General features: G+C 38.4%; 1 protein-coding gene across 2 annotated transcripts; it reads left to right on the plus strand.

Moving 5' to 3' along the window:
- The first annotated feature begins 943 nt into the window (after positions 1 to 943).
- On the plus strand, positions 944 to 27,906 carry LOC144970352 (amino acid transporter heavy chain SLC3A1-like). 2 transcript variants are annotated; one of them, XR_013644941.1, is made up of 11 exons: positions 944 to 1,613; positions 2,159 to 2,362; positions 5,378 to 5,517; positions 7,908 to 8,033; positions 18,142 to 18,341; positions 19,039 to 19,219; positions 19,597 to 19,776; positions 20,402 to 20,521; positions 25,257 to 25,355; positions 25,880 to 26,517; positions 26,859 to 27,906. XR_013644941.1 is itself a non-coding variant. In XM_078909900.1 (10 exons), exons 1-10 carry the CDS (start codon positions 1,160 to 1,162, stop codon positions 26,135 to 26,137), a joined length of 1,962 nt encoding a protein of 653 aa, XP_078766026.1. In that variant the 5' UTR covers positions 954 to 1,159; the 3' UTR covers positions 26,138 to 27,906. The 2 variants fall into 2 exon arrangements, 1 of the variants encoding a protein (XP_078766026.1); XM_078909900.1 differs by having other exon boundaries at positions 954 to 1,613; positions 25,880 to 27,906.

The raw sequence follows: 27,906 nt of genomic DNA on the forward strand, positions 1-27,906 counted from the left end.
ACAGCCCCTCACAAATTAATCATCATTAATGGTTGTCATCGAGGCGTAGGTAATTAGTTCGACTCCCTCATCCTCCCCAATCCAGCAGGCGATCTCTCCCCCCCCCACCAATCCCCACATTTTCTATTTTACTCGTACTCTTAACTTCTAACAATGGCCGCCACGGAGTAGCCTAACACTAACACATGGACACAAAGTTTTGCGCCGATATGTGTCACTTATGAACTGACAATCCCGCGTGCCTTTTAATTAATCAATTAGTTTTTTAAGAAGCGTGTTATGGGTGCGCAAGACGTTTACTCATGTGCAGGTCTGATAACCCACATAGTTGTAATCTCATTTTTGTAATGGAAATACTCTCAAACCAACGAAAAATAGTCTCCATTAGGTACCTACATCAATGTGAAAACGAGCCCTAATGACGTCTAGTTATCAGTTATCAGACCTGCATAGATATGTCCACGTCATTTATGCATAATATCCGTCTCATCTGGGTGTGAGGTTATTATCTTTCAACGGGAACACAAGAGTGATTATTCCCAGAATGTCATACGATATGTCCTATAAAATTTGCCAGGGATCATTTTGGGAATATCAGCAATTTAATAGGTAACCGGTAGTAACCGGTTGTCGATAATAATGTCCTGGGACCAGGAAATAAAAGAGGAAAATTTTTATGGGCGAGTTCATTACACAACATGAATGAGGTAAGAATGGTTGCTTCTTTCTCCGTAAAATGTTGGTATTTTAATATCTATGCAATGGCCACTACTAAGTTTATATTGCATAAAACTATTTATAGATTATTTTTATTGAAACTGTAGATAATGTAAGTAGCCATCGATGTTTTTTTGTCATTATAAATAATAATACAAAAACCCAAACTAATGCTTTAACCCCTTTCTAATAGAACCGTCCACTTGCGCATGTGTATGGTAAAACCGGAACTTGTTGTCTCCAAGGTCAATGAGTTCATCCCCGCACTCTTCATTCTAATTTTTCTTCAGTTCCTCGGCGAAACAGGGCAAAGTTATATTGCTGTTATATTGCGTCAGAAATTCATAGATTCGTTCCTTCCACCTTCATAATCATCACCACCAAAAAAATAACAGGTTAATCGTCGGATTCATTTTGTTCGTTGGGAAATCAGGTAACAATCATGACGGATCCAGATATTGACAACAAGTCGAACGGCGATGAAAATGAAAAGTCCGCCATGGATAATTCTGTCTCTGTTCCAATCAATGAAATTGACGAATCTAAAGCTCAGTTGATCAATTCTAATGGAGGAGCTGGTGATCACGATCATGCAGAAGTTGCTATCGTTGATGGAATCGACAAATCGTCTGACCAGGTTTCTTTCAATGGCTTGGGTAAAGAAGAAGTCATGCAGTATGCCAATGATCCTTTTTGGGTCCGTCTGCGGTGGATCTTGTTCATTTTGTTCTGGATCGGGTGGTTTGCTATGCTCGTGACTGCCATTGTGATTATTGTTGTTGCTCCACGCTGTCCACCAAGACCTGACCTCAAATGGTACCAAAAGGATACGGTCTACCAAGCTTATTCGAAATCATTCCAAGATAGCGACAAAGATGGATTTGGTGACTTCAAAGGTAGGTCAACAACATTCGGCATACTCTACAAAAAATAAAGAGTTAAAGAGTGACTTTCTTGTCTTGAAATTTGACCGTAGCTCTCTGTTTTTATTCATTTTCAGTAATCTTTGTGGTTTCAATGCAGGTTGTGAACCAAGCTATTTATAACTGAGGAATAAACAAACTACTTAAACTTAAATTTGCATGTTTCTCTAGTTATACAACTTGAATCTTTGGAGTTAAGGGCAGTTAACCAGGATTAAATTATCCATGAAGGCAGATAATCTTTTAAATGTTACTAACATACAATACTGCTATCAAGTATGACATCTGGCTCTTTGATTTTGATTGAGGAAAAAAAAAAAAGTTGGAATCAAACCGGAGAGATATACTGAGCTGAAGAATATAAATTATAAATATAAAGTCTTATTAGTAGAATAGTATTTTGGAAAGTACATACGAATTTATGTTATCTGTGGAAGATTTTCTGTCTATATAAATTCCTATCAAGTGAAGTCATATTTTATAAAGCCTAAAGCTGATATTTTCCTTTTCTCTATCAGGTTTGAAAGACAAGTTTGATTACATCACTGACGACATTGGATCCAAGGCGCTGTATTTGAATGGCATCTATAAGACCGATCCTGATGCCGGCATTGCTAGCGACGAGGCCGACTTGGCTATTGTGGACCACAAGGCTCTCGATGACAAGTTCAAGACAACGTTTGGAAAATTCAAATCCTGGATCAAAGATCTGAGAAAGAAAGGTGAGTAAATTATTACAGCATTATATTTATATTCTCGTCATTTGAAATTTACTTCCTGGGTGGGGATCCTGACCTCCCATAGCGGGCACTCCGGATAAGACGATGCCCAGGGGAACCGGGGAGAAAATCGACTTATCCGAAAATCAACTTAACCGGAGTGTAACCAAATGAGCAAAAGCGCATGTGAACAAAGCAACCCAATCTAGAATAAGTATGACCCTTCATATCGCGCGCTATTCGCAGTCGTTGCTTGGTCGTGTTGAATTAACCAGAGAAGTAGAGGTTCCTGTAGTTCCTACCCCCAATAGCCCCAAAGAGGAATCAGAATACATAAAAATCGGAATTTGAGATAAAAAAAAAATCGGAATCAACTTACTGTTATTGACTATTTGACTATGACATGCTTTGCAACAGAAAATGTAAAAGACAATCCAAAAGTACTCAAATGATAAAATATAAAATGTGTAAAAATGTACCGATTGTGTAAAAACTAAGAATGGGGTTAAATAATAATAGAGAACACACAGGACCTGGCCGTCTCAGAGCAAAGCATTGAATGGATGGATTTAACCTTGTCAGAACCCTCCTCCTCCCCCCCACCCCACACCTAATCGAACAAACTCGAGTGCTGGAGTGCCGGTACACACACACACACAGAGGGCTAAAATTAAATAGGGAAAGAAGCTGACCGTACTCAATAATATTATTACCGATTGAAGCCAACCTATAATATTACCAAGGACATTGACCTCACAAATTGGATTCACCATGATAATAATAATACTTTGGTCAACCCCCCTCCCAAACATATAATATAGACCTGTAAATTCTCAGTCAATTAACTGAAATCAGTCAATTCGTCAAATTCAAATATTTTTTAAAAGGGAAGAAAGAAATGAATAAAGAAAGAATTCATGAATCGTAGTCGATTGACTGGAATGTTCCACAGCCCCACGCATAGCTCATGGGCCGTTTATATTAATGATGGATATATATTGCCAAGGCTAAGCGACGCTTTTTAGAATTGCCGTGTCTGAACACACCCCAGTGTATTTTCACACAGCCTTCGTGAAATTATTTTTTCACTTTCGAAACCTGTCGTAGCCAATTTTAATTGAGCCGCCGAGCGATAAATTTCACTGTTTCGTCTAAACCAAAATTGACCACATTTACTTGAAGGACAGGAAAAGTATGAGAAAGAAAAATTCGAAACACCGGAAGTTCGTTATGTAGACACCTTCAAATCGAAAGTTAAATGATTGCTACAAGCACATCTCGATTACCTCATGTTGTAAACAAACTGGTTGACCGTTTCTAAGTTTCTTCACTGATTGGGTACCTAATTACAAGGAACAATGGTAAGTAGCCTAATTAATTCCCTCGCAATTTAGTTTTCTGCCATTGCTTTGCTCAAGTGAGCTTGCTGTTTACCTTTCATTTTGATTCTTTGGATTTTACCGCTACGACGAATTACGAAGAGTTTCAGTTTCAGTCAATTTTTATAGAGCTCATTTACAGGTCTAATAATATTATCCGAGATCAGCAGCACACACTTTGAAGGGGCTAATCAGACACACAAAATGTGTGTTGATTGACCATAGGAGATGCTGACGAAATAAGCCATAGCTCACTTTCTTTTCCACTACAGATTTTTTTTTATTTGTTTATTTTCCTCGATTGGAAAGGTGAAAATCTGAATTTTTGCCTTGAATGTGGAATGTATACCAATTAGTGAAATTATTCCGCGAAAAGCGGAAGGGTAGGAGCCTCTAGGTCAAGGTCATGTTTCTTGTGAGACAGAAATAGCTGGTATGCCAATTTCCTATGCGATGATTTTCTGTCACATGCCAAACTTTCCAAATGCATCGAATCTTCCTTTTCCGCGATAGGTTTGCCATTGTAGTTGTAGACTTGACTTGAATTCTTCTTGATAAAATTGATACTAATTAAGAGGGTCATTACATAGGATGGCCTGGGGTTAGAACAAAAAAAATCTTGAACTTGAAGTTGCGACAATGTAAAATTTGAGATGGAGAAATTAAAGTTATTCATTACTGCTTAAGTACATTGAACATGGACGTCAGGCAAAGCACCTACATCACATCGATGTGCGCCAATCATTCGCGGATATTCTTGACCACTGAAAATTCTTACTGGTAGCTTTTTTAACCAATGGAAATACTTGTTTATTTGTGATTTTATTGTAGTCATGAGTGATAAGAACATCGACTTAAGCGACATAGACTTATGTGGAGTGTTTTATTTTACTAATGTTATATAGGAGGTAGGGGGTGGGACCAAGAAAAAAAATCGACTTGGGTAAAAATCGACATAAGAAACGTCGACGTATCCAGAGTGCACTGTATCTGTTTTCCAACATGCCTTCTGTTATGTATTATTATATGTTATTTTTAGTGTATAATGTAAGCATTTGAGTGTATTCCTCTCTGTTGGATTTTGTGCTTGTGTCCGGATGAGACTTATAGGTGATCTCAAACTAAGTACATTGGTGGTATGCTCTTGGATCTACATGTGATCCCTATTTGTTCCCAGTTCCCCTTTGTCTTACCTTTTCTTGGGTGCTTAAATTGTAATTCTAGAACTTTTTACTATCTATTTTCTTCCTTTTTACTGGCGCTGATATAACCTAAATGTGTTGCAAGCACCGTAAAACCCTTAAGAACAAACAAAAACAAACCGAACCTTACTTCCTCTTAGTCCTGCCTGGTGAGGTTGTGTCAAGTAAATAAATGGCCTTTGCTAGTGCTAAATTCATGGTTGCTAAGTACATCTAGTTTGTTAAGCTTCCTTTAGTTGAGTTGTGTGTCAGTGGCTCAGACTGGCAACAATAAATGCAAGCAATATTTAGCCTGGTCAATGATGTAATGGGTGACAGACTGTGAACTTCTGATTCTAAAGCTGTTGGCTGGGAGACCCTTGTTTACTGCATTTTATAAAAACTGGTTTCAGGGATTGTTTTCATGTTCAGGTCTCTCTTTCTCTCTCCTCTCTCAGGCCAACAAGTGATCTTGGACTTGATTCCTAACTACACCAGCAAGAAACACGAATGGTTTGAGAAATCCAGGAAGTCTGAGAAGGCCTACAAGGACTACTACATCTGGGCTGGGACTCCTGGGACGCCACCCAACAACTGGGTAAGATTATTTTGGTCAATGGTTTATCGATGAGGTGCTTAGCACTGAAAACCTTTTTTAAAACAAGGACCAAGCAAGCAGGTTGTTGGTTTTAATAAGTGATAAAGCCTGAAAAATGTAATTTCCTAAACATTTGATTCACTGCCATGGCCGAATGCCCTCAGTTTCAGTTTGACGGCGAGGTCGACTGTATCGGCCATGGCAGTTTGACGGCGAGGTAGTTCATTTAAAAATCTTTCATTTCATATCAAACATGATGGGGTACTTTTTAATCTGGGCTTTCTTTCTAGCTGGCCAAAGTAATGGATAACCTATTTTTTCTTTTAGTTTTCCAACATGATGGAGAAATCAAATCAAATATTTTCGAGTGAAAAACAATATGGAAGTACATGTTTTTGTTTTAGTTATTATTTTGCTTATGTTGGTGATTGTTTTCTGTTCAAAGAACATTGTCCAGTTTTTAGTTAAAAATTGAGTCCAATTCTTTTTATTATTTTTTTTTGGCATAAAATTGCTTCCTTTTCAAAATATATTACTGTGCAATCCAGAATTAAAATGCAACAATACAAATGGTATCATTTGAAAGAACAACAAAAGCAGGTTTGTTTGCTTTTTAAAATGTTTTATTTTCATAAAAATTGTGAACATGGTGAATTTTATAAAAAACATGTCTAACCCTCGGCAATCAGTGGCTTTGCAATTCTGAAAACCTTGGCAGTCAGTGAGTTAAGGATACAGATGTTGTTGCACCTGTGGAAATAAGACTCAAATTGTTTATAATAAATTTCGAGACAGGGTGGAAGTGGATGATATTGATAATTTTTTCTTCAGTTTATAACACATTTTATTTTGCCAAGAAATATTTTTATTGCACACACATAACATGTTCTTTAAATAATTTTAAAATCTAAACCCGTCTTCCCCTCCTCCCCCCTACCCCTCCCTCCCTGCCAAAAAAAAAAACACGCAAAAAAAAACCCCCCAAAAAACAACTAAAATTTAAAAAAAAAAATGATGTCATGTCATTTGTTTTTGGTTCTTTTTACTGTTTTGAATTGAACATTAATGAAAACTGAACAATTTTTATTGATGGCTCATCCATGTAAAAAAATATAAGACAGTTGACAGGATCTCAGTTGGATGATTTAAAGGTTGGGGAATTCCTGGCTAGTAAAAGATTAATAATTTGATGCTTTATGGTCAAGTGGTCGTCAGGATTTTGTAGGACTGAAATTAGCACCTCTTGATTTTACTCTTGAGCATGGTGTCCTTGAACTTCTTGGGACATTCAAGATTTTTTTGTACAGATAAGACCTACAAAATCTCTTTCGTCTATTTGGAATTTAGTCATGTATTTATGTCTTTAATGTTTTTTGTTGTTGGCTGAAGAAGGGTTTTGAGCCTGAACCGTTCCATGTTTTGTATTTGTTATTTTTTGAAGCTGTTCTATTCATTTTTGTTCATTACTTTTTACAGTCCACATCTTCTAGCAGCCTTGTATCACTTTGAACAAAGGTAAAAATTCGGGACATTTGAATGAATTTGAGGACAGCGTGCTCAATTGTATTTCTATTTGTTGCCTTCGAGGACATTTGGTTGAAATCCCACTCCAACGGGCCATCACTAAAGTCAGTATTGCATTAAAAATAATAATAGATCCCCATCAATTTGAGACAAAGCATAAGGCACTGCATCAGACAAATTGCTTTCGACTCCCATAGTGGGCAGGGAGGTACTTTCTGTGTCTTCTATCCCCCTATATCTGTTTTCTATCTTGCTTTCTGTCTTTGTCTTGGAATGAGATTAATTGGGTTTGTCCTGGCCCTGGTTGGATGCCCTTGCTGAGAGGGAAACAGTCAAATGTTTTTGTTTTGGGAGATGATATTTTTTCCCTTGTATATCATCTCTCTGGTTATGCACTGTATTATGTTCTGTTTACATATTATATATGATTTGTAAACATTTGAGTGTATTCCTCTTAGTAGGAGCGGATGAGACTTTTAGGTGATCTCAAACTACATACTTTGATAGTGTGTTCTTGGACCTGTTTCTTATTTGAACCAATTCCCCTTTGTCTTACCTTTTCTTGGGTGCTTTAAGTGTAATTCTATAACTTTTTACTATCCCATTTTCTTCCTTTTTACTGACGCTGATATGACCTTAATGTGTTGCAAACGACGTAAAACCCTTAAAAAACAAAACAAAGACAAATTGCTTTCAGGCTTAAAAAAAAGCAATTGCTATTGCATCTCTATGGTCTCAAGTCGCATTGATACGGTATGGGTTATTATTAAATTGTATACATGACCATGTTCTCATATAATCAATTGTAAGAAAACAAAACAAGCAAAAAAACCCAACTAATTTGAGCGTGTCATTTATTCTTTCAGAAAAATATGCATGGAGAATCTGCATGGGAGTTTGATTCTGAAAGGCAACAATGGTATTATCATAGCCGATCTGCTGCCCTGCCAGAATTGAACTTGAACAATGAAGCTGTGAGGAAGGAGATCAAGGTAGGAATTCTACTGTTTTATGATGACACCTGTCATGATATTGTTTACTGTTTAGAGATAGTTCTATTTGTCACTTAATGTTTGTAATTGATCTGTGTCTGTACTGTATTGTCTAACTCTTGTGTTTTAATTTCTTTCCAGATCATGTCGATTTAAATGTTGAATAAAGCCTATATTTTGCATGGCAATCATTCGAATTACTTTCTAGCTTCACAACAATTTATTCAACATTTAAATCAACATGATCTCTCTGTGATTGAGTAACAAAAGTCTTTTTTTCTCCACTAGACTTCTACCTCTAACAACAAACTGTCATTTATTTTACCCATAATATTATGTTTGAGTAGTTCAGACGTTGATAGTTTTGTTTTGATTTAAAATGAAGTTTACAAATCAAGCTTTGACTTGGAGTTCGTTTTGACTTTTTGACTGGCATACCTTTTGAAAATGCCCTTTTTTTCCACAACTTTTACACAGCGCCTCTCTAGCAGGGCATTTTGATCGAGGATGTCGTTGGTATCCGCAGAAAAAGCATTTAGAGTTCGTGACTGAAGCATTGAATGAGTCAAGTTCCTTTTCAGAGGGCGGAGGAGCAGTGCTGCCACATGGCACAGTAGTTGGTGTGCTGTAGTTCTGAGAGTGTTTTTCAGCCATCTCCAAGGATCGAGCCTGTTCATAAGCGGCCATAAGTTCGATTGTCTTATTCTCGAGGAGTCGCTGCCTGATCTGATTAGAAGAGAGACCACAGATGAAAGCATCTCGGATAAAGTCATCCCTGTTCTTATCAGCAGTAACAGCTTTAAAATCACATTCTTTGGCAAGTCTTTTCAACTTTTGAAGGAACTGATCGAGGGATTGATCTGGTTCTTGCTTTGTAGTAGCCAAGACGTGTCTCGCGAATATTTCGTTTTTTGGTTTCACGTATATGTTCTTCAGAACGTCAACAGCTGAATCGAATGTAGTACAATCAGCAATATGTTCGTAGACGACAGGATCGACGAAATTGACGAGCAGATTGAGTTTGTTGTCAGTCGCCTGTTCGGGTAACGAAGAGAGAAAGTTGTTAAATGTACAGAGCCAGTGATTCCATTGCTTTGATGCATCAGGCGTATTGGGTTCAGCGCTGAACCGCTCAGGTCGAAGGAATCGTTCCATGTTAAATGTTGAATAAAAACGAATATGCATCTGCGGCAGACCTGAATACACTCAGTTCAGCCTTTTCAGCCGCGGCTCCCGCTAGTCTCTACAGAGCTGTTATTGACGTGAAATTGTTTAACAAGCCCGTTAAAGCGTTGATAGACACCGGAAGCTCAGAGAGTTTCATTTCAACAGAGATCGCACAAAGTCTCCAATTGAAGATTTTCAAATCAAAGAAAGAAATCTCCATGGCGTCTACTAATCTTTCCAGTACAACCAAGGGTCATTGGTTTGTCTCTTTGGAATACCAGGGACGTTTCTATGAGAGTGTGAAATTTTCCATCCTGTCAGGGTTGTGTTCGGACTTGATTTTAGGCCATGACTTTCTTGAACAGCATGATGGAGTTCAAATATCCTTCAGAGGATCAAAGCCTACTTTCTCCGTTTGTAGTCTCACTGCTGCAAAAATCGAACCTGTTTCTCTTTTCAAGAATCTCCTTCCAGAAGTCAGACCTATTGCAACAAAATCAAGACGATTTTCATTACCAGACAAGCAATTCATTGACTCTGAGGTTAAGAAACTTCTTGACGAGGATGTGATCGAACCATCTGATTCTCCATGGCGAGCGCAGGTATTGGTGACAACTAACGAACGACACAAGAAATGCATGGTTGTGGACTATAGTCAGACCATCAATCGCTTCACTCTACTCGATGCATATCCGCTTCCAAACATTAATGAAATGATTGAAACAATTTCAAACTACAGTGTCTATAGCACCCTCGATTTGCACAGTGCTTACCACCAGATCCCAATAAAAGACGAGGAGAAACTGTATACGGCTTTTGAGGCCAGTGGAAATCTCTACCAATTCAAGCGAATTCCCTTTGGAGTCACTAACGGAGTGGCTTGCTTTCAGCGCATCATTGATTCCATTATTCGAGATGAGAAACTGAGTGACACATTTGCTTACTTAGACAATGTGACAATCTGTGGCAGAAATCAGCAAGAGCATGATGAAAACCTTGTGAAATTTCTCAGGTGTGCCAAAGAACATAATATAACATTCAATGAAAGTAAGACTATCCAGTCTGTTAGACAAATCAAGTTACTTGGATTTCAAGTGTCCAAAGGTTGCATTCAGCCAGACCCTGACCGATTACGGCCACTGAGAGAACTTTCAGATCCTCACAATATCAAATCTCAACAGAGTGATTGGAATGTTTGCATACTACTCATCCTGGATACCTCATTTCTCGGATAAAATACACCCACTGGTCCAAAATACCACCTTTCCATTGTCAGGAAAAGCCAAGGACTCGTTTGATCTTTTGAAAAAGGAGATTGAAAACGCTGCTGTCGTGACAATTGACCACAACGCTCCTCTAGTTGTAGAAACCGACGCTTCTGAAATTGCAATCGCAGCAACACTAAATCAAGGTGGACGTCCTGTGGCTTTCTTTTCAAGAACTCTGAACCACAGTGAAAAGAAGCATTCTTCTGTTGAAAAAGAGGCTTACGCTATTGTGGAAGCCCTTCGAAAGTGGAGGCACTATCTTCTTGGAAAGCATTTCAAACTTGTGACAGATCAGAAAAGCGTTGCCTTTATGTACGGAAATTCTGCAAAAGGAAAAGTCAAAAATGATAAAATCCAAAGATGGAAGATTGAACTGTCAAGCTACAGTTATGACGTTGTGTATCGACCTGGAAAAGACAATGTAGCGGCTGACGCATTTTCAAGGGAGTTCTGCTCATCTACTGGTTCAGATTTAGAAACTTTAAAAAGCCTTCACGACTCACTCTGCCACCCTGGAATTGCAAGGATGAACCATTTTGTCAGGTCAAAGAATCTCCCATATTCCGTGGATGAAATACGAACAATCTGCAACAACTGTAGGGTTTGTCGTGAGCTAAAACCTTCATTCTACAAACCGCAGAACCTCAAAGTGGTCAAAGCAACTCAACCATTCGAGCGTTTGAGTGTGATTTCAAGGGTCCCTTGCCGTCATCGTCCAAAAATCGGTATCTCCTGACAGTTATTGATGAATATTCTCGCTTCCCTTTTGCGTTCCCATGCTCTGATATGAGCTCATCAACTATCATCAAGTGCTTGTGTCAATTGTTCTCATTGTTTGGAATGCCTATTTCAATACATTCTGACAGAGGTACCCCGTGTGGTGTCCGGGGTCCCTCAACTGAGAGGGTCAAGAATAGCCCAACGCCAAGCCAGCGTGTCGTAAAAGGCGACTAATGGTGTGTGATTCCCCCATCTTTGAGTCACCTGGTCCTCCAGGTTGGGGGTTGGCAAAGGGTTAACACCCCTTTCCGTTAAACTCAAACCGTTACAGAAACACAGACAGACAAACCAAATCCTTTTTTTAGCTTGGGCGACCGAAGAGTTTCTGGAATTACAGAATTTATGAAGGACAACAGACAAAGCCGAAAGGACTCTGCTGACCCGATGACGTCTTCGCCAAACAAGCAGCTTCGAATTGCGTCGTGGAACGTTCGCACCATGTATGAAGCAGGAAAAAGCTCTCAAGTTGTGACTGAGATGAGAAGATACAGGCTGCATATACTTGGAGTAAGCGAAACCCACTGGATACAATCCGGACAGAAACACCTCAAGTCTGGGGAGAAGATTTTATATTCAGGGAGAGGGGACGGGATTCATACACAGGGAGTAGGAATAATTCTAAGCAAGTTTGCCCAGAAGTCACTGAGAGGATGGGAACAATGCGGAGAAAGGATCATCATGGCGTCCTTTACAACACGGAGTAAGAAGATCAGCATGAACATTGTACAGATCTATGCCCCAACAAATGATGCAACAGATGAGGACAAAGATACATTTTATGGTCTGCTACAACAAGTCATTGACAAGTTGCCAAGGAAAGACATCAACATATTGATGGGAGATGCTAATGCAAAAGTGGGACAGGATAACGTAGGCTATGAAGGTATCATGGGACGTCATGGCATGGGAGAAATGAATGATAATGGTGAGAGATTTGCAAATTTCTGTGCATTCAACAGTTTTGTGATTGGAGGATCAGTGTTCCCCCATAAGAGGATCCACAAAGCAACTTGGGTCTCACCAGATGGTGTGACAGAGAATCAGATTGATCATTTTTGTATCTCTCGTAGATTCAGACGTTCATTGGAAGATGTGACAGTACGGAGAGGGGCAGATGTTGGATCAGACCACCACCTGCTATTGGCAAAGCTTAAGCTCCGACTCAGAAAACACGGGGCCAGATCACATACAAGAAGAAAATTCGAGGTGAATGCACTTGATGGGGAAAAGAATGAGGAATTCAAACTACAATTGAGTAATAGATTCCAACCTCTTACTGAGCTCGAGGAGGACATAGATGTAGAGTCACATTGGGCAAAGATCAAGGAAGTTTACATAACAACTTGCCACGAGGTATTGGGGGTAAAGAAATCGGAACATAAAGAATGGATAAGTCCAACCACCTTGGACCTTATTGAAAAGAGGAGAACAAGGAAGGAACAAGTGAATGCAAGCCGAACAAGGGCTTCAAGACTGGATGCACAAGAGCAGTATCGAGCCATAGCTAAGGAAGTCAAAAGATCTGTGAAGAAAGACAAGGAAGCATTCATGAACAGACTTGCAGAGAAAGCAGAAGCAGCAGCGACTGGAGGACACATGAGGATCCTTTATCAAACTACCAAGACACTTGCTGGAAAATATGGGAAACCAGAGGTACCAGTCAAAGACAAAGATGGGAAAACTATTTTTGGAAAAGAGGCTCAATCTGAACGATGGAGGGAACATTTCAACTGCCTTCTGAACAGACCACCACCAGACAACCAGCCAGAAATTTTGCCTGCAAGGAATGAGCTACCAATTAGCTGTGATCCACCATCGATAGCAGAGATTGTGGGTGCCATTAACAAGATGAAAAGGGGGAAAGCTGCTGGACCAGACCAGATTCCACCGGAGGCTCTAAAAGTTGATGCGGAAAGAAATGCTGAGGCCCTGCACCCACTATTTGAGAGAATCTGGAATGACGGGATATTCCCAAAGGATTGGAAGGAAGGACATCTTATCAAGCTTCCAAAGAAAGGGGACCTCAGTAATTGTAATAATTATCGAGGCATCACTCTTCTTTCTATCCCAGGAAAGGTTTTCAACCGTATTATTTTAGAGAGAATTAAGAATGCAACAGATGCTAAACTGCGGGACGAACAGGCAGGTTTTCGGAAAAAAACCGTTCAACCACCGACCAGATTGCCTCTCTGCGAGTCATAGTGGAACAGTCTATAGAATGGAACTCTCCTCTTATTGTCAACTTTCTGGATTACGAGAAGGCTTTCGACAGTATTGACAGAGCAACATTGTGGAAAATTCTGGCACATTATGGACTCCCTGAAAAGATAGTAAACCTCATTAAGGAAATGTATGAAGGATCAAGTTGCAGGGTTGTACATGAAGATCAGCTGACTGACAGCTTTGAAATTAAGACTGGTGTCAAGCAGGGATGCTTGCTCTCTCCATTCCTGTTCATCCTTGCCATTGATTGGCTAATGAAGGAAACCTCCAAAGGGAGAAGAAATGGGATACAGTGGACCCCCTGGACACAGTTGGATGATCTGGATTTTGCAGATGATCTGGCTCTTTTGTCCCACACCCAGGACCAGATGCAAACAAAAACCACAATTATAAACAGCCTCTCGGAATCAATTGGTCTAAGAATACACCCTGCAAAGTCAAAGGTCTTGAGGATAGGTACGCGTCAAAGGGAGCAGATCAAAGTAAAAGATCAGGAACTCGAAGATATAGACACTTTCTGCTATCTCGGAAGTATAATTGACAAGGATGGAGGCACGGAAGCAGAGGTGAAAGCACGAATAGGAAAGGCACAGGCTGCATTCACATCTTTGAACAGAGTTTGGAGAACTAAAGATATCTCCCTTCAACTAAAGCTAAGACTTTTCAACTCAAACGTGAAGTCTGTCCTACTGTATGGATGTGAAACTTGGAACGCATCACAGGCATGTATAAGGAGGGTACAGATTTTTGTAAACAGGTGCATGCGTAAGCTACTCAGAATAAAATGGATGGATAGAATAAAAAATGAAGAAGTATGGAAAAGAACACAGCAGAAACCAGTAGGAGAGGATATAGGAAGAAGACGATGGAGGTGGATTGGACACACGCTTAGAAAGAATGACTCAACTATAACAAAGAAAGTATTGGACTGGAACCCTCAGGGCAGAAGATCAAGGGGAAGGCCACGAGGAACATGGAGAAGAATTAAAGAAGCTGATATACAGAGAAGTGGTAAGACCTGGAATGAGATAAAAAAGTTGGCTCAGGATAGAGAAGGATGGAAACTGTTTGTCTGTGGCCTATACCCTGACCCAGGGTGAAAAAGGCAATGATGATGATGATGACAGAGGTGCTAACTTCATGTCAAGTGAGCTTCAAGATTTCTTGTGCAAAAAGGGTATCGCCTCAAGCCGAACGACCCCATACAATCCCCGGGGAAATGGACAGGTAGAACGTCTGAATGGAACCCTTTGGAAAACTATCACGTTAGCCCTGAAATCACGTGGTTTGAATGTTAGTCAATGGGAGTCAGTGCTTCTTGACTCTCTCCATTCAATAAGATCACTCTTATGCAATGCGACAAATGAGACTCCTCATGAACGAATCTTCCGCTACAATAGAAAGTCAAGCACTGGTACAACACTTCCTAGCTGGCTGACTACTCCAGGAACTGTTTTGATGAGGCGTCATGTAAGAGCCTCTAAATACGAACCATTGGTGGACGAAGTGGAACTGTTGGACGCTAATCCGCTCTATGCCTACGTCCGACTTCCTGATGGTAAAGAAACTACTGTGGCTTTACGTCACTTAGCCCCTGCTGGTGAAATGACTACTGCCCAACCCTCCAATGAAGAATCACCCATGGCGTTTGACAACACGAGCGTAACTCCACATTTTCGACCTGTTCAAAAGAATGTGGGAAACGATATTTTACCTGAAACTGTTCTAGAACAGCTTGATGTACAAACTGTGGAAACGGGTGTAGTGCAAAAATCTGCCTTGGACGAACCATCAGTCTCTGATCCTAACAATCCTAATGAGCTTTCTACTCAAAATGAATCCCGTTCAAACTCCAGAACGGGTGGCTTCATTCGGACGAGACCATACAGTTTACGAAATAGAGAAGCATAATTTGAAATCTCTTGCCACATGCAAGGGGGGAAGAATGTCATGATATTGTTTACTGTTTAGAGATAGTTCTATTTGTCACTTAATGTTTGTAATTGATCTGTGTCTGTACTGTATTGTCTAACTCTTTGTGTTTTAATTTCTTTCCAGATCATGTCGATTTAAATGTTGAATAAAGCCTATATTTTGCATGGCAATCATTCGAATTACTTTCTAGCTATACAACAACACCCATCAGTATTATCTGTCATTGATACATTGGATATTTTGGGGTTAGAAAAGAATCAACCAGTAGATTTTTGATCAATCAAAACATGGAATTTGTGAGACTTCTTCTCACATACTCCGACAAACATAGTTGGTTGTTTCTAAACAAAAACGTGAATGAAATCGACCTCTCTCTGGTCATTGTTATTGTGTTTATACTGTCAGATGGGTGACTAGTTATCACACGAGGATTTTCTCGATCATATTATAAACGTTTAAATTTACACATGGTTTTCCATATTGGTTCTATTAATTGAGCGGTAGAACAGCTATTATTTTACTTGGACACATGCCATTGATAGTAAAACCTGTGTAGTTTGCTATGTTTACCAATCACTGCCACTTTTTACATTATGACGACTGTCCGAGAGGCGTGGTTATCTAGGTGTCAATTTAATTGATAGGTAGGTGTGTGGCTATGTGGTCTTGTGGTATGACACTCGCTTTCGGATCAGAAGGTCCTGGGTTCAAGCCTCGCTAGGCACATAGTTGAGTCCTTGGAAAAGGCTCGTTACTCACATTTTCTCACTGTACTCAGGTATAAAATGAGTACCTGGTCGTTAAGTGTTGTCTCTGTAGGAAAAAATTGTAATATCACATAACAGGCGTCGTGTCTTGTCTTACATGTTAAGTGCTGCTGTTGGCCAGGGATCCCATGTAAAGCACATTGAGCACGTTTTGTGGATATTGTGCTATATAAAAGCTCAATTCGAAACAGTAATTTATTTTAAAAATACATGAACCGGGTCCTGCTTGTCCAAATTATGGCTGCTATAAACTTGGATGGATCAACATATTTGGTTGTAATAATATAATCACAGTGTAGGCTGCTTGCAGCAGGAATATTTGGATCATCATAGTAAAACACTTTCCCATCATATCGGACATCAATTTACATTTAGATATATCTACTATACGGATAATGGTGGTAATACACAGATATATTAACGCCATTATCCAGGCAAATTAAATTTTTTGTTTAAATTCAAAATCTGTTGAGTTACCTGACGCTTTGGACTGGGAAAGTATTGGAATGAAAATGAATTCAACCACTTCAAAAAATGGATGAAAATTAGTTTTTGTAATCAGTATTTGTTACTAATTGTTGTCTCTATAGGATATCATGAAGCATTGGTTTGGAGCAATCGGTATTTGTTACTAATTGATGTCTCTATAGGATATCATGAAGCATTGGTTTGGAGCAATCGGTATTTGTTACTAATTGTTGTCTCTATAGGATATCATGAAGCATTGGTTTGGAGGAATCGGTATTTCTAACTAATTGTTGTCTCTATAGGATATCATGAAGCATTGGTTTGGAGGAATCGGTATTTGTTACTAATTGTTGTCTCTATAGGATATTATGAAGCATTGGTTTGGAGCAATCGGTTATTTGTTACTAATTGTTGTCTCTATAGGATATCATGAAGCATTGGTTTGGAGCAATCGGTATTTCTTACTATTGTTGTCTCTATAGGATATCATGAAGCATTGGTTTTGAGCAATCGGTATTTGTTACTAATTGTTGTCTCTAAAGATATCATGAAGCATTGGTTTGGAGTAATCAGTATTTGTTACTAATTGTTGTCTCTAAAGATATCATGAAGCATTGGTTTTGAGTAATCAGTATTTGTTACTAATTGTTGTCTCTAAAGGATATCATGAAGCATTGGTTTGGAGCAATCGGTATTTGTTACTAATTGTTGTCTCTATAGGGTATCATGAAGCATTGGTTTGGAGAATCGGTATTGTTACTAATGTTGTCTCTAGGATATCATGAAGCATTGGTTTGGAGGAATCGGTATTTGTTACTAATTGTTGTCTCTATAGGATATCATGAAGCATTGGTTTGGAGTAATCGGTATTTGTTACTAATTGTTGTCTCTAAAGGATATCGTGAAGCATTGGTTTGGAGCAATCGGTATTTGTTACTATTGTTGTCTCTATAGGATATCATGAAGCATTGGTTTGGAGCAATCGGTTTTTTGTTACTTATTGTTGTCTCTATAGGATATCATGAAGCATTGGTTTGAAGCAATCGGTTATTTGTTACTAATTGTTGTCTCTATAGGATATCATGAAGCATTGGTTTGGAGCAATCGGGTTATTTGTTACTAATTGTTGTCTCTATAGGATATCATGAAGCATTGGTTTGGAGCAATTGGTTAGTTGTTACTAATTGTTGTCTCTATAGGATATCATGAAGCATTGGTTTGGAGCAATCGGTTATTTGTTACTAATTGTTGTTTCTATAGGATATCATGAAGCATTGGTTTGGAGCAATCTGTATTTGTTACTATTGTTGTCTCTATAGGATATCATGAAGCATTGGTTTGGAGCAATCGGTTATTTGTTACTAATTGTTGTCTCTATAGGATATCATGAAGCATTGGTTTGGAGCAATCGGTATTTGTTACTATTGTTGTCTCTATAGGATATCATGAAGCATTGGTTTGGAGCAATCGGTTATTTGTTACTAATTGTTGTCTCTATAGGATATCATGAAGCATTGGTTTGGAGCCGGCGTTGGTGGATTCAACATCATGGATGTGGAATACCTGGTGGAGAGTAAGAATGTCTCTGTAGATGATGATGCCAGCCGTAGCCAGACTCGCAACACTCAAGGCACTCTGGATTTCTTGAAGGAGCTGAGATCTGTGGCCAACAGTTATTCTGACAAACCAGGCCGTGAGAGGTGAGAGGAGTTTGCTGCTTGTGTCCATTGATATTTCTAATTGTTAGATAGAAGCAAGAGTCCATGAGTGTGTCTTTGGTTAAGGGCTGGAGTGGGTCTACTACCCATTTCCCTTTTCCGAATAACAATTGTAACCATTTTAAATAGCTAGATTAATAGATAGGGGTTTGTGAGAAAAGCTCATTTTCAAATGGTTTAAACACAAAAAGAAATTTATCTTTAAAAAGTTTATCTGTGTGTCTGTAGGATTATTTGTCATCAACTCCTCTGCATTCAACAATGAAAAATAGTACAAAAATTGGAGTGCCTGGCACAGATAGAATAGCTGGAATGGCGCTCTCAATTGTCAACTTTTCCACAACAATTTTCATCAGTTTTATCACTTTTTGAGTACTTGTCTTTTTTTCACCTATCATTACTATTATTTATCATTATTTCAGCTATTGAAGGCTAGTCACGTCCATCTTTCTTCTAAATATTTAAATGTTGATTTCTTTGTGTGTGTGTGTAAACATTACAAAATTTACCCTTTTAACATAGTTTGATATAATGTAAACTTTTATTGCATTTAATAGTTGTACACCATGTTGTCCTCTTGTAGGTTATATTTTGGGGATAAACATAAATAGAAAACAAGGATTTGTCATAGTATTTAAGAAGAAAGTGTCAATCCATTTCTTATTTCTAACCTTCCTAGATTCTTGTCTGGCAATGTGATGCACGCCGATCAAAACCAAACCAAGCAATACTGGGGAGAGAAAGATGACAAGAGATTGCATTTGGTGATGCCGACCATGAAATTGACAGAGAGTGCTGAAGCCATTCGTCAGTGGATTGATGACTTACCCGATGATGGCAAACAGTGGCTGGGATTGCAGGTAAGAAGATGGCTTGAGCAAATCATTACACTCTTGAAGGGGCCAGCTTAGCTTTTTTCAAATAGTCATTATTTCTCTTTATTTATCTAGATGTGTAATGAGATTTTTCAATAAGATTGTAACAGAGATGCGACTCCTGAAGATTAGGAAGTTAACTATATAAATCAAAAAGTATAAGAAAATTCTCTGTTGCATTGCAGTGCCCTAAAGTTATCCATAGGTGCAGAATTTTTTTTTACTCAATGCAAAAATGAAACTGATTGATCCACTTATTGATTAGATACACAACCCAACTATAATAGTCTCACTTTCTTTTATAGCATATTTAAAGTCTACCTTGTTGCTGAACGTTTTACATGACATATTGTTATTTTCAGCTTGGCAACCAAGACGTCAGTCGTATAGCTAGCCGGGCAACAGCCTCTGGTAAGACTACAGACTTTATCAAGGCAACCCATGCCATCCAGATGTTGTTACCGGGCACCCCTTTCAATTACTATGGAGACGAGTTTGGTCAGATGGATGGGAAAGAAAACAATTTGGCCAACAACAGATTTGTAAGCAACTAGTCTGATTCTGATATGCATTTATTTATCTATTTATAATAAGAAATCATTGGATTGTTTATATTTATGTATCTGTTTATCGTATGCTATTTATAAATTTACATATTTGTTGTTTAATAGTTGGAAATTGGTTTCATAAAACATAGGTGAGATTTTTAGAGTTTACTCTTGGAATGAGGAAACGTTTTTCTTACTTAATAGTGAATCAGATAAGCATCCTACCCAGAATTCATAGTTGAGCATCAAATGATCGAATTATATGGAGGAGAACGGTCCTATGTTCTGCCTTGGTAACTCTATCAGTAAAACGCCTTCTCCCACAAAAACAATTTCCACTTATGATGAGATAATTCCCTGCAGATTGAGCCCAGTTGTCAAAGCAAATTCATAAGAAGATTGAAATGCAAATGAAATGCACCGTTTCTAATGTCAATACGGTGTAATAGCTATGTATAAACTTGTGTTATATCGAGAGATGTAGGTCAAGGCCATTGGTGAAAGATTTGAATGGTTTATGAATATATTTTGTTTTACATCATCTATTTTCAGATTTAATGTGTTGTTGATATGGTAGGCATTTCAAACTCGATTGGCTTTTTTTTTTTTTCTTTTGTAGAACCCTCTGAATGCTCGCACTCCGATGCAGTGGACTGATGAAGACAATGTTGGATTTACCGACATTGGCGTGACACCATGGGTGCCTGTCGGACAGGACTACAAAAAAAATAACTTGAGGGTTCGTTTTTATTTAACACAATATATAATCAACCTTTTTAGGGCGATTTGGAATTATTTATTAACTCATGAGTTCACCATGTTTGAAAATCAAACAAATGTGTTGGATTTTTCCATTCATAAGAACTCGAGAGTTAATGTGATATTAAACAGATTTCTCAGCAAATTCTTTTTTTTATTTATAATTTCTAGAGTCTTTTATTTCTGTCATTTTCAGTTTTCAATAATTTTCTCTTATCAACTTCTGAGTGGGGTTTCTGACCTCCCAAAGTGGGCAGGGAGGCACTTACTGTGTCTTCTATTCCCCCTATAACTGAGATTACTTGGTTTTGTCCTGGCCCTGGCTGGATACCCTAGCTGGGAGGGAACACACACAGTCAAATGTATAGTTTGAGTTTTGGATCATATATTTTTTTGTCGTGTAAATCATCTTTTTTTTGTGCACTGTATTTGTTTTACATGATTTGTAAACATTTTTGTGTGCTCCTCTTGGTGAGGACATGTGCTTGTGGCAGGATGATACAGTTAAGTAATCTCAATCTAAGTACACTGATGGTTATATGCTCTGGGAATCTACATCTGTTCCGTATTTGAACCAATTCCCCTTTGTCTTATTTTTACTTGGATGGTTTAATTGTAATTCTATAACTTTTTACTATCCCATTTTCTTCCCTTTTACTGTGCTGATAATACCTAAATGTGTTGCAAGCGCCATCGAGCTCGGACGTCGCCTCGAAAAAGGTCCGCGCCAGACAGTGAGTACCCAGGCTGATCTGCGCGAAAAGTCAGCTACTGGGACAAAGAAATTCCACAAACATTTGAATATTTTACAAATTAACATTTGTGGAATCAGGAATAAAAAGACAGAGCTGAAGAAATTATTAAATGAAAAGGAAGTTCACATCGCTTTACTTCAGGAAACCTTGTATAAAAATAGCGATCCATATATTGCTGGTTATACATACTATACCTGCAAATGTGACGACTGCCGTGGTGTTATTACTTATATAAGAAATGACATCACGGGAGATGTTACTTCTAAACCATCACAGAACTCAACCGATGTACAGAAAGTCACCTTATGGCACTAAATAAGAAATTTACCATTTACAACATTTACAACCCTCCACGGTGTACTATAAACCTAACAGATCTAAACAGTTCCCAATACAACAACACAATAATTGCTGGTGACTTCAATGGCCACTCTCCACTATGGGGATACAAAAATTTAAACAACACAGGAAAAGAACTAGAAAAGCTTTGCAACACAACCAACCTCACCATTTTACAAAATGCAGACTCAGTCCCGACCCTTCTTCACAGAGCTCATATGTCCCTGAGTCATCCCGATCTAACCATCATCTCCTCTGACCTTCTGAATTCTTGTCACATTAAAGTCCTGGATGAAATAGGCAGTGACCATAAACCAATTTTAACACAAATAACAGTTCAAACACAGAAGAAAACATTTGAGCAGAAATCCAAATGGAATTTCAAGAAAGCAAACTGGGATGTTTTCACAGCAACATTAGATGACCAGCTTCCAAAAATTACAGATACATCAAGTGTAGAACATTTAAACGAAGCCCTCACCAAAGCCATTCTTGCAGCTGCAAAAGCAGGAATTCCAAGAGGTAGTCGACAGAATTACAAACCCTTCTGGAGCAAAGAAATTGAAAAAGCAGTAAATGCAAGAAAGGAAACAAGGAAAAACTTAGAGGAAAACAAAACCATTAAAAACAAGATTGAGTACAATAAAGCATCGGCAATTGTCAAAAGAACTATTAACAACGCTAAAAGAAAGAAATGGGCAGACACATGCGCTAATATTGACCTCAATCAAAATGGGAAAAAAGCATGGGCCTTACTTAATAATCTTAACAATGAAACCCCGAAAACCAACCCAAAGCCCATGAAAACTACAGAAGGAACAATCGTAGATGACCAAAAAAAAGCCATGATCTTCAACAAACATTTTGCTTCAGTAAACAAGGCATCAAAAAGAAGTGAAAAGGACAAAAAATTGATTAAAGACCTTAAACATCAAGAAAAGGCCCCAAAAGCTATCTCATATCTGTTCAAAGAGGGCTTTACCATGTCAGAACTTCACAGAGCTATGAAAAAACTCAAGTTAAGGAAATCCCCTGGACCAGATAAGATACACAATGAAATGCTCCTGCATCTTAGCGTGAGAGGTAAACAGATGCTTCTCAAACTTATAAATCTAACATGGGAGACAGGAATAGTACCAAGGGGATGGAAAAATGCTATTATAATTCCAATCTTAAAGAAAGATAAACCACCCGACGAAACGAAAAGTTACCGACCAATATCTCTCACCTCATGTGTTGGAAAGATCGCTGAGAGAATGGTAAATAACCGATTATACTGGTGGCTGGAGACATGTGGCCTACTAAATAAATATCAGGCAGGCTTTAGGATAGGGCAAAGAACAGAAGATCAATTGTTTAGATTAAGTCAAAAAATAATTGATGGCTTTCAAGATGGAAAACATACAGTCGCGGTTTTTGTTGATCTCCAACAGGCCTATGACAAAGTATGGAGGAAAGGGTTGTTATCAAAAATGATGGACTACGGAATTGATGGAAATCTCTACTTCTGGATTAAACAATTTCTCAGTAACAGAACAATCCAAACAAAAATTAATAACGGACTGTCAAACAGAGAAGTATTAGAGGAAGGTCTCCCACAAGGATCCTGCCTCAGCTGTACTCTCTTTCTTATTTTTATAAATGATCTACCAGAAGTATTACAGACAGAAAAGGCCCTATATGCTGACGATTTAGTTATGTGGTATACTACAAAGCATCTACCAATAGCCTCCAATAGAATAAATGAAGATTTAGAAAGCTTAAACACCTTCTGTGATAAATGGAAATTAAAAGTAAATTGCAATAAAACAGTCTACTCTATATTTACTAAGAGCCATCCTGTTTCCAAGAAAGAAATAACACTCTCCATCCAAGGCCATCGACTCGCGAAAGAAGAAAACCCCACATATTTGGGCATACAGTTAGACAGACAACTATCTCTGAACAAACACACTCAGAATGTAAAAATCAAAGCCACAAGGAGACTCCAGTTACTAAAACGACTAGCCAGTACTAATTGGGGAGCAGACAAAAACTCGCTTCGACAACTCTATTTAGGCTATGTGCGTTCCGTCATGGACTACAATTTAGCCCTCCAAAATGTAGGTAGTAAAAACACACACAAAACCTTGGACAGAGTACAAAACCAAGCCCTTCGCTTCATCTCCGGTGCCCTGAGATCGACACCCACAGCAGCATGTGAAATACATACTAATGTGGAACCACTTGGACTTCGCAGAGAATCAGCAGTGCTTGAAATGGTTGAAAGATACAAACGAAAAGAGGAAAACCATCCAAACAGAATTCTGGCAGAGAAATGGAAACCAAGAACAAGATTAAAACAAAAATCCCTGCTACACATTGCTAACAACTTGAATGAAAGACACAGACTCCCAGAAAACAGAGAAAAATCTTTTTTAATCAGTCAAAAACCTCCATACGCCGAACTAAAACTTCCAAAAATAAAGACTAACCTCTTAGAAGAAACAACAAGAAATAGAAACAAATCAGATATACAAACATTAGCAATGAAGACAATACAAGAATACCCAGACAACTGGATACATGTTTACACAGATGGATCTGCCCACAAAGGAACTAAAAATGCTGGGTATGGGTTTGTAGTAGAATACCCAGATAAAACCTGTGATAAAATCCACAATTCTTGCGGAAGCTCCTGCTCAAACTACGAGGCAGAGGCAGTTGCAATAGAAGCCTCACTGCGACACCTCTCTTCTGTTTTCCAGCTAAACCCTTCAAAACTTCAAAACACTGTCATCTTCACAGACTCCAAATCGGTTCTCCAAGCTCTCGATTTAGATAAACTCTCCTCAACGTTCAATAGTTTAAGATCTCAACTAGATGAATTCCTTACAACACACAGAGTAGACTTATCTCTCCAGTGGATACCGGGACATTCAAATATACCAGGAAATGACAATGCAGACAGACTAGCCAGACTCGGATCAACACTTTTACAACCATCATTTCCAGTATCCTTAGACACAGCGAAACAAATAATCAAAACAAATAAGAGAGAAGAATGGATGAACAGTTGGGCAATGAGCACCACGGGTAGATGTATGTTTTCCCATATGACCACTCCTGTAAAGACTGATTGCCTAAATAAGCTCAGAAGACACCAGCAAAGCATCATCTTTCAACTAAGAACACAACACATACCGCTCAACAACCATTTAAGCAAAATTACAAAAGACACATCCCCCTCCTGCCCCCTAAGTCAACACCCCAATGAAACAGTAACACACCACTTGCTTGAATGTCAACCTCTTGGAGATCTGAGATGCACATTCCTCCCACCAAATCCAAGCATCAGTAACACACTTTATAGTCACCTGGAACAACTACAAAAGACGTCTAACTTCTACGTCATGGCACAAGACCGAAGGGCTAGAGCTCAGGTGGTCGCTGGTTCGGATAAGTAAGTAAGTAAGTAAGTTGCAAGCGCCATAAAAGCCTTAAAGACAAAAATGAATTAGCACAAAAAAATCTTATCAATTTGTTCAATGTTCAAATGAACTTGTGGTCTCATCTCCTTTTTTATTGTTTTATCATTTTATCTTTTTATCATTGGATTTTTATTCTCCCTGTATTTTTCAGGTCAGTCGCTCTCATTATAATGATCATTCAATTTTCCGTCTGCTGACTCAGTTGGTTGAGCTGCGACAGAGGGAATCATTCCAGTGGGGGAAAACCAAGGTAAATTTGGGGCCAATCACCCGTCTGGCTCATTTGATTCAATATTATAGTTGATTTGATCTTCATCAAGTGTTATGTCATTTGTTTTTAAGCGTTCAGCATTTGTGCATAGAGAGGGAAGTAGAGGAAGGCGTTTCACTGCTTTATTCAGGTTTAGCCTGTAAATCGCAATCACTGTCATTTCTAGCGCTAAAATATATCTTAAAATGTTGCAAGCACTGGAAAACACATTAAAACGGACAAAACAGCACATTTATTTCCAACAAAAATTATTTGTTGTTACTTTATTATTATTGTTATTGTTTGTTGTTGTTGTTACTGTTATATAATAGTTTTAGAGATTGAACTCGAAGCTAAAGAAATAAAGTAGGTCATGTATAAATTTTAATACAAACAACCAAATTTCAACGATTCACCAAGCAATTGTTTATTAATTTTTCTTAAAGAGGGATGTCTGGGAATATTTATTATCAATTGTTATTGTGCTTTAAAAACATTTTGGTGAATTTATTTCTAATCCACAGGCCTGTGCTCCATCCAAGGATGTGCTGTTGTTTACACGGAAAGCGGAGCGATTCCCGTACTTCCTGACCTTGGTCAACCTGGGAACAGACAAAGCCTATCCACACCTTCCGTCGTTGAAGGACTGTGTGGACAGCAAAGATGAAGGCACTGTTGTCTTCCATTCCAGTGAAGATGCAGGAGAGAAGAAAGATACGAAGAACGCTATAGGGCTGGCCCCTGGCGATGTCGTCGTCATTGAGTTTACTGCTGATCAATAGTATTTGTGGGGTTTTTTTTTCTTCTCTATTTTCATTTTTTTACAATTTTTATTTTATTTTTTAATTTTAAAAGCAAAGCTTTCAACCATTTGATATAATTTGTACGTTTGTCACTGTCTTAATAAGAAATGATTAAGATAAAACTAGCACTAGTTATAATCTAGAATAATGGTTACGATAGTAACAAAGATTTCACCCGTGATGACTGGAATGGTATGTTAATATGATTGTAACCCAAGTGATAACGATATTCATTGTAGCAGTGATTTCACCCCAGTTTTATTGAAAGATGCCTAGTATGTGCTGCATCAAACACAATGATTTAAAATTTAAAAAACACGATACCTCCCCATTCCCAGGTAACATGTACTAATGAAACAGTGAGATAAAGAACTGAACAAGTGTGTATGAAAGGTGCCAGACGAAGGAAAGAAGAAAAATACAAGAAAAAAACATCCCATAAAATCAGTCGACCTTGACTGGGGATTGAACCTCAGACCTTCGGATTACCGGTCAGTTGTGCTACGATTACACCACAGAGGCTCCCAATAATCGGGATCCTTTGTGGTGTAATGGTAGCACGTCTGACCGGTAATCAGAAGGTCTGAGGTTTGATCCCCAGTCGAGATCAGCTGATTTTTTATTTTTTTTTGGGATGGTTTTTTTATCTTGTACTTTTTTGTCTTGCTTTGTCTGGTACCTTTCACACACACTTGTTCAGTTCTTTATTATATACCTGTGCCTGCTCCTTAATTTCTTAATTTGATATTTTGAAACAGTTCAAATGTCAAAACCTGGTAAATTCTCTCTGATTATTGGTTTGGATGTTGAATGGCTTTTTGATTCATCAGTTTGGGATGAGGTTAGTCGTGGTTTGAAGAAATACACCTGATAATAAGTAACAGGGCTTAAGTACTAACCAAGGGGAATGAAATAAGGAAAAAAGATAACTCAACACAGAAACAGTAGGAGAGGGGTGGAGGGTGACCGAGGCAACCCCCACTGTTCTCTTCTTAACACGTCTAAGAAACAGTAGTACGATCTCTTGTTATTTGGTGGGGATTTGAACAAATTATGTGTCTGAAAGGTGCCAGACAGACAAAGCAAGAAAAAAAAACTTCCCAAAAAATCAGTCTTCCTCCACTTGGGGTCAAACCTCCGACCTTCTGATTACCGGTCAGAAGTGTAATTGTAGCAAGTTTGAACCGGCGGTAATCACAAGGTCTGAGGTTCGATTCCCAGTCAAGGAAGACTGATACTGATATTTTTTTAAAACCTGAATATTTTTCTTTCTTGCTTTGTCTGGCATACACGCGTATTCAGATGTTTATCTTACACCAGTGCCTGCTCCCTAGTTTCTCATCATTTGATGGAAACTGTCTGAAAGAAAAGCTCTTGATGGCGATGAACAGGCATATAATTTAACATCATTTGGTTTGGAAGCTGTTGATGAATTTATTTTTTTATTTACACTTTTTTGATAGGACAAATTATTTGTTCTTTTTTATTTTTCCTTTAAAAAAAAAAATACTGTCAGTCTCCTTCTCTCTCTCTCTCTGTATCTCTCTCTCTTTTGTTTTCTTTCTTTCTTCATAATTTAAAGAACAAATAAATTCTACCCATAATTTGAAATCCTGGATGTAAAAAAAAAAAGGTAGCTTTTTTCAAGTTGCGTTTCTATCCTTGGGGGGGGGGGGGGGGGGGGGGGGGGAGTGAGAGTGAGTGGGGGTTCAAAACCCAAAAATAAATTCTTTTGGATGAAATGAAAA

Source organism: Berghia stephanieae, chromosome 1 (genome assembly GCF_034508935.2).
Source record: "Berghia stephanieae isolate SIO BIC M18660-M18661 chromosome 1, UCSD_Bste_1.3, whole genome shotgun sequence".
Lineage (NCBI taxonomy): Eukaryota > Metazoa > Mollusca > Gastropoda > Nudibranchia > Aeolidiidae > Berghia > Berghia stephanieae.

Excerpts from the sequence above, each read along its gene's own strand:
- LOC144970352 (XM_078909900.1), top strand. The coding sequence starts at position 1,160 with ATGACGGATCCAGATATTGACAACAAGTCGAACGGCGATGAAAATGAA. Across the intron at positions 2,363-5,377 it reads CAAAGATCTGAGAAAGAAAG|GCCAACAAGTGATCTTGGAC; the intron begins GTGAGTAAATTA and ends CTCCTCTCTCAG. Across the intron at positions 25,356-25,879 it reads TCCAGTGGGGGAAAACCAAG|GCCTGTGCTCCATCCAAGGA; the intron begins GTAAATTTGGGG and ends TCTAATCCACAG.